Source organism: Neophocaena asiaeorientalis, unplaced genomic scaffold (genome assembly GCF_003031525.2).
Source record: "Neophocaena asiaeorientalis asiaeorientalis breed wild unplaced genomic scaffold, Neophocaena_asiaeorientalis_V1.1 scaffold197, whole genome shotgun sequence".
Taxonomy (NCBI): domain Eukaryota; kingdom Metazoa; phylum Chordata; class Mammalia; order Artiodactyla; family Phocoenidae; genus Neophocaena; species Neophocaena asiaeorientalis.
The window spans coordinates 5,449,027-5,460,149 of record NW_020174703.1 but is presented as its reverse complement, the minus strand read 5'-3'; the positions used below and the strand labels follow the sequence as shown (position 1 = coordinate 5,460,149).

At 41.1% G+C, this 11,123-nt stretch overlaps 1 protein-coding gene across 2 annotated transcripts in view; it reads right to left on the bottom strand.

The window, feature by feature from the left end:
- The window catches only part of CMSS1 (cms1 ribosomal small subunit homolog), a 384,701-nt gene that overhangs the window by 2,119 nt on the left and 371,459 nt on the right, over positions 1 to 11,123 (bottom strand). For both annotated transcript variants that reach the window (XM_024759251.1, XM_024759252.1), the window contains exons 6-9: positions 11,010 to 11,112; positions 7,438 to 7,498; positions 6,896 to 6,983; positions 1,143 to 1,231 (exon numbers count right to left, since the gene is read on the bottom strand). In XM_024759251.1, the coding sequence (XP_024615019.1) occupies positions 1,143 to 1,231; positions 6,896 to 6,983; positions 7,438 to 7,498; positions 11,010 to 11,112 (341 nt within the window). The remainder of the gene's footprint in view (positions 1 to 1,142; positions 1,232 to 6,895; positions 6,984 to 7,437; positions 7,499 to 11,009; positions 11,113 to 11,123) is intronic.

Sequence of the window (11,123 nt, the reverse complement as noted above, 5' to 3'; positions counted from 1 at the left end):
TTTTTTGCGGTATGCGGGCCTCTCACTGCTGTGGCCTCTCCCGTTGCAGAGCACAGGCTCAGGACGCGCAGGCTCAGCGGCCATGGCTCATGGGCGTAGCCGCTCTGCGGCATGTGGGATCTTCCCGGACTGGGGCACAAACCTGTGTCCCCTGCATCAGCAGGCGGACTCTCAACCACTGTGCCACCAGGGAAGCCCTTTAATTATTTTTTAAAATCTATTTTTGGCTGCATTGGGTCTTTGTTGCTGCATGTGGGCTTTCTCCAGTTGCGGACAGCAGGGGTACTCTTCGTTGTGGTGCACGGGCTTCTCATTGCCGTGGCTTCTCTTGTTGTGGAAAATGGGCTCTAGGCACGTGGGCTTCCATAGTTGCAGCATGCGGGCTCAGTAGTTGTAGCACGCGGGCCCTAGAGCATGTGGGCTTCAGCAGTTGTGGTGCACGGGCTTAGTTGCTCCGTGGCATGTGGGATCTTCCCAGACCAGGGCTCAAACCCGTGTCCCCTGCACGGGCAGGCAGATTCTCAACCACTGTGCCACCAGGGAAGTCCCTCAATTTTTCACGTTATGATGATAATGAATTACTTTCATAAATATATAATGAGCTAATGCTGTTCCTATTCAGTATTCAATCGGTTTTAATCCATTGAGACATCAAAAAAATTTCCCCACTCCCCAAAACCAAAATAGCCCTCTAATTTAAGTAAGTGGGTTTTTGGGTACGCGGAGATGCAGGCAATGAGGCAAGTTTGTGCTCCCCCACCTCCAAGTACATTTATAAGGATGAAAAGGCAAAGACGATTATGTCTCTAAAACAAGGCACAGGGAAATATGCCAAGTCCTCTAGATCTTCCTGTTTCTCAAAGATGCAGTATAAATGTGGTCCCCAGTGGGGCAGAGGCCACTGGTCATTTAATGAAGAAAAAAAGCTGATTCCTATAAAACACATGGAAAGGATACAGTTATGTGTAAGGGCTGAGATGGTCTCTATAACTGTAGTTACTTCAGAGTTAAAAGAAATAATTTCAAAGGCCAGAATGTGCTGGTTCCCCATGTCAAAGACTTTACTGCTGTGTTTGAACTCAAGTTCAGATTGAAAAAAAAAAAGATTAAAGGCAATTGCTGGATTGCTAGTAACATGGTACCTCGGGAATGTCCATCATCCTTCTCAACTTCTGATCTCTCCAATTCCAGTCAAAAACCAGAAACTTTAAGGGGTTCAAATTAAGGCCACCTGAAAGAGACAGGGAGAGAGTTGCTACATTAAAGAACTTATAAAAAAAAAAAAAAGAACTTATGACATAAGCTTATTAAAATGATTTTTTATTCCTCTGGTTGCTTTTTTGCCTCATTTGCTCTTTTTTCCCCCAGCAACTAATCTCTGCATGTTAAGTGCTGTCCCTGTCTGATGGAAAACAAATGCAGCACTCAGAGACTTACTCTCCTTACAATCTTATCACTGATTCTCAGCGAAGCAGGGAAGCTGTTCTTGCTAAGCTCGTGAAATGCTCAAGTTCTGGCAAAGAATCAATCCCAAGCCCCCATTTCATGAAGCCCCAGAGGGTAAAGTGTCATTCCCGACAGGGATTTGATAAGACATATCCTTGCAATTTGGGATAGTGACCCTTTAGAGGAGTTGAATCCAACAGAGTCTGCGTGACTCTGAAGAGGTGAGTCGGCAGAAGGATGAGGACAGGGTTGGGAGGTTAATTTCAGGCAAAAAGGAAAGTTAAGATGAATGGGCTCTATTCAAAGCCTGCTATCCTTTGAGGAGACTGGTAAACCACTTAAGGACTCATTCCTGCTGTCTTCCTGTGTATCTAGAGACAATTATGGAGTGTGGGGCTGGAGGGGACCTCAGGGGTTGTCTGTTCCTCAGAGGTCTCAGAGTTGGGCAGTTAGTTTTTCCCATTCTACACGTTCTGCCCACTGCCCCAAGCTATCACACCTGGAAACATAATGAAGCCTTCCTTTATCCTTCAGCACTTCCCCTCAATATTGGCTATTTCAATAATTTCCCCTCTGCCCTAAAGACTTTTTCATGTTTCTTATAACTACAATGCCTCTTATTTAGAACTCTCTCTGTAAATTAAAAATGATGGAAATTAAGAAAGACAATGGGTTGATAGTGTTCCCTTAAAAATAATTGACTGCTGGGCTTCCCTGGTGGCGCAGTGGTTGAGAGTCTGCCTGCCGATGTAGGGGACACGGGTTTGTGCCCCGGTCCAGGAAGATCCCACATGCCGCGCAGGGGCTAGGCCCGTGAGCCATGGCCGCTGAGCCTGCGCGTCCGGAGCCTGTGCCCCGCAGCGGGAGAGGTCACAACAATGAGAGGCCCGCGTACCGCACAAAAACCCCAAAAAACAAAAAAACAAAAAGAAAACAAAAAAAATAATTGACTGCCGATGGGACAGCAAACAGGTACAGCCTCTCTGGAAGGCAACTGGACGTTATATAATAGGAGCTTTAAAATGCTTACTGTTTGATAAAATAATTCTCCTTCTCTGACATATCCCAATAAAACACCAGAAACTTAAGCATAGTTACTTATAAAGATGATCACTGTGTATTACTTATAACAGCAAAACAAATTAGGAACAACCCAAATATCCTACCATAACAGAATTGCTAAACACCAATATAACTTGGGGTCAATATCCAAAATATATAAAGAACTCATACAACTCAAGGGCAAAAAACCAAATGATTTAGGGCTTCCCTGGTGGCGCAGTGGTTGACAGTCTGCCTGCCAATGCAGGGGACATGGGTTTGTGCCCCGGTCCGGGAAGATCCCACATGCCGCAGAGTGGCTAGGCCCGTGAGCCATGGCCGCTGAGCCTGCGCGTCCAGAGCCTGTGCTCCACAACGGGAGAGGCCACAGCAGTGAGAGGCCCGCATACTGCAAAAAAAAAAATAAATAAATAACCCCCCCCCAAAACCCCCAAATGATTTGATTTAAAAATGGGTGGAGGAACTGAATATACAGTTTTTCCAAAGGAGACATCCAAATGGCCAATAAGTACATGAAAAGGAGCTCAACATCACTAATCATCAGGGAAACACAAATCAAAACCATAATGAGTTATCACCTCATACCTGTTAGAATGACTGTTATCAAAAAGACAGGAGATAACAAGTACAGGCAAGGTTATGGAGAAAAAGGAACTTGTGTACTGCTGGTGGGATTGTAAATTTGTGCAGTCATTATGGAAAACAGTATAGAGGTTTCTCTAAAAATTAAAAATAGAACTACCCTATGATCCAGCAACTCCACTTCTGGGTATATATCCAAAGGAAATGAAATCACTGTCTTGAAAAGATATCTGTACTTCCCATGTTCACTGCTACATTAATTCCAAAAGCCAAGATTTGGAAACAACCTAAGTGTCCATTGACGAATATATAAATATGTCACACACACACACACAAACACAGCAATATTATTCAGCCATAAAAAAGAAGAAAATCCTGCCACTTGTGACAACGTGGAGGGACCTTGACAGCATTATACTAAGTGAAATAAGTCAGACAGAGAAAGACAAATACTGTATGATCTTACATATATGTGGAATCTAAAAAAAAACAAAAAACAAAAATGAACTCATAGGTACAGAGAACAGATTGGTGCTGGGTGCCAGAGGTAAGAGGTGGGAGAAATAGATGAAGGTGGTCAAAAGGTAAAAACTTCCAGTTACAAGATAAATAAGTGCTGGGGATGTAAAGTACAGCATGGTGAGTATAGTTAACAATGCTATACTGTATATGTGAAAGTTGCTAAGACAGTAGATCCTAAAAGTTCTCATGACGAGAAAAAAAATTGTAACGATATGAAGTGACTGACGTTAACTAAACGTACTGTAGTAATCACTTTACACATCACATATACCAAATCATGTTGTACACCTTGGCCAATACAATGTTATATGTCAATTATACCTCAACAAACTGGAAAAAAACTCAATAAAATATTATGCAGCCATTAAAAATGAAAAATTAAAACTATTTGATGACAAGCAAAGTTCTCATGGGATATATTTAGTAGAGAAGACAGGTTATAAAGTTATGATATGCAGTATGATCTCCATTTATAAAAAATATAGATAAATGCATAGAAAAAAGACTGAAAGGAAATATATTTAATGTTAACTAACAAGACATTACCTCTAAAGTGACCTATTTTCTTTTCTGTACCTTTTTGCATTTTACAAAGGCTCTTATAATTAGAAAATCCCTTTCCTTATTAAATAAAGCAATACAATTCTGTCTGTAAGTGTACTGATCCCAATGTTATGGAATATCTTTTGATGTTTGGAAACTCTCCTTAATATATCATATATATAAACATCTTAAGTCATAAACAGCTACATAAAATGAGTTATGTGCCATTTGTCTTGCTTTGTTAGACTTTCAGTTTTTGGAGTGCTGGAATTGTTCTCTTTAAACATTTTGTATGTAGCCTAACATCTGTAGTCAATGAATATTAAACCATTCATCCAATCAGAATCAGAAGAGTTATTTTCATTAGTATTATAAATAAATCAACAGCTCCTTAAATGATTTTTCCACTCCTTAAATGAAATAAGCTTTCACAGTGAGTTTTCAAAACTCTGTAGAAATATAATTTCAACAGTCTGGACAACTTCGTTTTCTCTCTCTCTCTCTCTCTTTTAAATATTAAATATGGAGAAGAGTGGCCCTGTTGCCTGGGGGAGCTGGCGACACATACAAAACATGTGGAATCCAGGAAGGGGAGAGGTGAGTCTTTGGCTAAGAGCTGTGGGAGAGGGAGGGCGCATCCCTGGACTCCCAGCTGCCCAGCCAATCTCTCCCACCTCCGCGTCTCATGGATGGACTATGAGCACCTCTCACCTGCGCCTTTGCTTCCAACACCCTCCTAGGGCCACAAGACAAAAATCCAGCCAATCACTGTGCAAGGGCCTTCCTCCAAAATCTGACTTTCTTTCCAGCTGAAGCACAGGCTACCACAGCCCACGAAGTCTCCAACCAAGAAAAGTGGTCTCTTTAATAAAAGTAATAACTAGTATTTGTTGAGTTCTTAAGGTGTAACACTCATTGTGTTTAGCTTTTTATTGGCATAACAATCCTTTGAGGTAGGTGCTATTACTATCTATGTCATTCAGATAAAGAAACAGTTTTAGAAAGGTTAAGAAACTTGCCAAGTCACAGAGCTGGTAAGCTGCTGGACCTGGGATTTGCATCCATAGATTTGAGTCTATAATAGGGGCTCTTAACCTCAACACGTATTGACTATTTACTGTCTCCTTTGGATATACCCCATGTATCTGCCTGCCTGCTTTTGATTCAGCTGTTGTCCCATTCCTGAATGCTTTTCTCACATCTCCATACTTTAAAGTATATTAAAAAGATCCTATTTTAATCTACCCATACTTCAAAGATCAGTTAAAGATCCTTTCCTCTGTAAAGACTTCCCTGCAGATTCAGCCACCATAACAATCTCTCCCTCATTTCAACTCCCGTAGGACTTAGAAGTGCTTGTTTGGACCTTGGCATTTACTGCCTCATGTCATCAGTCTCATCTTATGCACATTTATCTCTTCAATTGGATCAGGAGCTCCTGGAGGGGGAAAGGCTCTGGAACCAGGAAGGCCTAGAATGAGAAATCTTGGAAGGGGCTACATGACCCTCCAAGCTTCAGTTTTCTCTCATAAGAAATAAGAATACTAGCTTGCAAGGATGCTTTGAGTACTAAATGAGATATGTGAGGGTGTCTAGCACAGCACTGAGTACAAGTAGGAACTCAAAAAATATTTGTTTCCCTTCCTTGCCTGGGGCCACTAAGTTTGCTACTTCCTTGTAATTGCACAGACCTCTGCATATAGTGTTTTCACTTACCCAAGGTTTTCATCTGGAGAGAAACACTAGTATTTTTAGCTCTTGTTTGCTTCCTTGCAAATGACCATCTCTATACTGAGATATTATATTGATGAACACATTACTTTTAGATACGTAAAAATCCAGGAATAGCTCCAGGCAGTTATAAAATAAAGTTGTTAAACAAGTAATTTGGAAATGAGTATTTAAAAGAAATCTTTAATCTGTCTGGCAGGTAAGGTAGAACATGTACTAAGATCATCAGCAGGTCAGCAGGTTTTTAGGCTACTGGCTTTGAGAAGGTCAACAAACTATAAAAACCCACCGGTGGGGCTTCCCTGGTGGCACAGTGGTTGAGAGTCCGCCTGCCGATGCAGGGGACACGGGTTCGTGCCCCGGTCCAGGAGGATCCCACATGCTGCGGAGCGGCTGGGCCCATGAGCCATGGCCTCTGGGCCTGCACGTCCGGAGCCTGTGCTCCGCAATGGGAGAGGCCACAGCAGTGAGAGGCCCACGTACCGCAAAAAAAAAAAAAACCCACTGGTGGATGACGTCTGGAATACTTTCTGGGTAAAGCACTAAAAGAGAAACACATTCGCAAGAAGTGTTCTACAGTGCTTGTATTTCATCCATAGAAACTGCATTTTTGTTTCAACATATCTTCTATACCAGCCCTTAATTGGAATGGGAGTCTTGGGGAGCCGAGACTCAATTAAGTGAGAGGGAAATATTCAACACATTCAGCTATACAAATTCCAGAGGCTGCAAATCGGTGGAATAGATTGTGGACCCACTAAACTGCTTAAAGCAACTGGAATTTGAATGTATTTAGATGGGCATAAGTACCGCAGTTTGCCACAGTCCTTATCATTCCCTATTGTACTACACCTGCTGGCTGGCTTTAGGGACTAAAGGCTAAGTTTCCAACTCCTGAATTAACACAGAGGTCTGATTTCACTACATCACACATGTGGTTTCCCAAACTCACATGGGCGTTAGGCAAACACTCAGCTCTGAGTAGGAGTATCACTACCTCTTTTCATACCTTGTTTAATGAGTTCTTTAATCCTCCCTGGAGTTCCTACACCCAGGTGTACCACACGCTTCTCCAGCAATTTTACCTGCTCCTGGACCTATTCCAAAATGGAAGAGAACAAAGAAAAGAAGAGTCATTGGAAAGTTCAATCATAGTCCAATTTAGAGCATTTAATCTAAAAGCTAAGGAAGTAAAAAAGCAAAAGGGGCTACTCTTGTTTAGGGTCAACTTCCAGGGCAAAGAAGGTTAACATCAAGACAGAAGAGCATCTCCCCGGGAAACTGGTTAAGTCTCCGAAGAGTCCAGGGCTCAAACCTCAGCTTCTGTACAGAAACCTCAGAGCACAGAGGAGTAGTGACTGTTGTGGGAGCAGAGGCAGGGAACACAAAGAAAATCGGAACGGTCGTTCAATATGTTACAAAAGGAAGGCACCAAAGAACATGCTTCCTAAGGAGATACGGAAAAGAGGCTGAAGTGAAACAACCGAGGTCTGGAAGTGGCCCTTAAGGATCACTTCCACGCCCGACTAGGAATCACAGGCCCTTGCTTACCTTTATGTGTTTTGCGAATAATTTCATGACTTTGCTGTCTCCTCTGAATGCGGTCATTGACCTGATGAAAAGCAATAGATTTACGCAGAAGAAAAATCACTCATTCAGGGCCATGTGGACCACTTATTACATCTTAAGTATTACACCATATTTACTCAAAATAATATGCACATTTATGTGTGTCTATATGTACATATGTATGTGGATAGATATGTACACACAAAATTCTGATTTCCAGGTTAGTCCATCTCTGGAATGAAAGTGGGGTGGCCTTTAATCAGGCATGCATCTGGGTTGGCTTCTAAGTCTCAGGCACACGGTTAACTTTACTTAGGTTTCCTTGATTATTGAAACATGTGGATTTGCCCTTCACTTGTTTTAAAATGAAAACCACAGTCCCAAAATGGTGTCACTCATGCTAAAAGCCCATGATACCAAAACCCAGATTTAATACTTCATCTAATTGCAGTTTCAACTTTTCTGAGAAACGTAATCTTAATCAACCAGTCTGGAATCTCTGGTCAAGCACCAGTAAGGTAATCTGTCCTGTGGGCCCATTCCATACCAGAGAGGAACATAAAACCCTTGCCATTTCCTTCCGCCCCCACCCCCCCCCACCGCAAAAGAAGATGTCATGGCCTAAAACGTAGTCTTTCTTTTCTTTTGTTAATAGCTCCGTTGCTCCACCCTTTTTCCTTTTTTTTCTGGCTGCGCTGTGCAGCATGTGGGATCTTAGTTCCTGACCAGGGATCGAACCCGTGCCCCCTGCATTGGGAGCGCAGAGTCTTAACCATTGCCAGGGAAGTCCCTCCACCCTTTCTCCTATTAAAAACTTTCATTTTGCACAACCTCGGAGTGCCCTTCTAGTTGCTGGCTGGGTGCTGCCTGATTCATGAATCATTGAGTTAAGTCAATGTGATCTTCAAATTTACTTGGTTGAATTTTGTTTTTTAACACCTGTAATACAAAAGTTCTGTATTTTAGGTCCCTGGCAGAGAATTTATCTTCAAATTCTGCAGTATAGTTCTCATAAAAAAATTGTTTGTGAGAAATATCTTAGCAGTGATGTCAGCCTGTGCTCTACAGAGCCCAAGGGCATGTACGAAGGTCTGTGTGTGGCTGCCCTGCGGGGACAGGGATAAGCTAGCAGGGAGAAGCAGGAGGGCTTATGTCCTTCATTCAGAGCAGTCCCCCTACTTTTATGGACTTTGCAGAGTGAGCTTATCTGTAAAATCTTACATGTGGAAATGCTTCGGGTATAAATGGGTATAAAATGGGTATAAAAGAACAATCTTCTAGTTGATGTTTGGGAATAGAATATGGGAATACTGCTCAGAATAGTACTTTCCTTTATATATCATTAATATGCTTGAGAAATATTACCGACCAGTAGGAATAAATGAATTTACAAAATAGTGACTCGTGCTACACACGTTCTGTTGCACTCGAGTCTGTACTTATACATGAGCTTTCTCCATGGCGAGGTTAACTAAGAAGACAATGGGGCAACTAAGGGACATATTTAACATAACTCATGGTTCTCAAGAGAACAGATATTCTTAACAAAAGTTAGAATTATTCAATATTAGCCTTTATGAATAGGGTTTGTTATGCCTGCTCAGAAATAACCTTCTGCAAATCACCTAACCTTGAAATGGATCATAATATTACTGAAGACATAAAGAAACACTGAGAATTGGCAAATGAAGCATGACAACATAGTCCTTCTATGCCCATCAGAAAGGCATTTATGTATGGTAAAAACTCAAATCAATGTGACAACTTGTTTTTAAGAGGCCACCTCCAGGCCAACTTCTTTGCCATTAGTGTTTGAATCTGAAATGAGTTCTGTGGGTAGTCTTTAAAACACTGAAATGTCAATGTGAATTCTTATGCTTTCAGAACCAGCAAGTACGGCTGCCCAGAAGCAGTTGGAGTCTTGAAGATCAATTATGTTTGGAGCAGAAATAGTTAAAAGAAACACTTTCGTTTTACTGAAAGGGTGTATGATACAATTTAACGTGTGTGCCTAGCAGAAAGGCTCTGAAGGACGATTAACAAAGCTTAAAAAACTACTTTTCTAAATTCATGGTCAGATTAGCTCATTTAGAAAAATAGATGCTAAATAACTACCGAGAGTCTACTTTGCACATTAATCTATTTGATCAAGTTCCTTTTTCTTTAGGACTTGGATTTTCCTGTTTTGTCTCTGGTCAAAGCCCAGTGCAGAGCCTGGCCTTGGGAGAGGGTGAGTCCCAGGAAATCCCATTTTACTCTGACAGCTCTTCTCTGAAAGCTGAACGCTACTACAGATCCAGTGGAAGCCTTTTTGTTTATTCTACAAAAGCTACAGTAAATGAAAAGGTATGTGAAGGCACTTAGTAAAGCACCGACAAACTGTCTTTAAAACATAATTTTCACATATAAATTTTTGGTCCACTTGGCATTTATCTCAGTATAAGGAGTGAGATATGGAACACCGCTTAATTTTTTTAGATGGCTACCCAGTTGTTCCAATACCAATTATTAAATAATCCATCTTTCCCTACTGATTTTTCACTTTTGCCATATTCTGTACTTTCATATGCATATGGGTCTATTTCTGAACTTTCAGTTCTGTTCCACTGCTCTGATCTGTCACACATGTGCCAGTTCCATACTCTTAATTATTGAGACTTTGTAATAGGTTTTTTTAAAAAAAAATCTGATAGATATTATAGGCATAGTATCCTCACTAGCATTCTTTTTTAGAATTTCGCCAGCTATGTTTTCTTCTGTATTTTCTCATATGAACGTAGAACTAGTTTATCTAGTTTAAAAAACAATTCTATAGGAGTTTCATTGGGAATCTGTGAAATTTGTAGATTATTCTAGGTAAAACAGACATCTTTACCTTGAATCTTCCTATTCAACAATATGTACTCCTTTCTGTTTAAGATCTGCTGCATCCCTTATGCAATATTTTCTTCATCTAAATTTTGGCTAGTTTTTTCCTTGGTGTTCTATTTTTTCTTGTTACTATTTTAAATTAGATCTTTTCTTTCATTTATTTCTCCAACTGGTTATTGCTTGTATGATCTCCCTGCTTTACCCTTGTGTGTTCTCCACACAGCAGCCAAAGTGATCCTTTAGGATGATTATTCAGATCATGTGACTCCTCTGCTCAAAATCCTCCAATGGCACTCCATGTCAGGGCCTTTTGTACCTATGTCTCCTCTGCCTGGAACACTTTTCTTCCAGATATCTGCTTGGCGTTCTCATTCACTTTGTTTAAGTCTCTGCTCATAGGTCAATCTCCTAAGAGGCTTTCTGTGACTACCCTTTTAAAAGTAGCCCCCATCTTTTTCTATCCATTTGCCATGCTTTATTTTTTTTCCTACATAACTTATCACTACTTGACATTATAATGCATATTTATTTGTTTATTGTCTGCCTCCCTTACTGGAAAGTAGGTTCCATGAGAGAGGGGACTCTCTATTCATTGCTGCTCTCCAGCATATAGAACTTGTCAGCTCGGCACGTATCAGTTACTCAGAAAACAGTTACGAAATGGAACAGGTGAAGCTTCCAACCTAATGAGCTCCAGGGCTCGGATGGCAGAGCCACAGATAATCAGCATCAGGACCGATTTCTTCTCACTGTGGTTTTTCCGAAGTTTCACCCATTTGGGGCAGACTGAAAAAAGA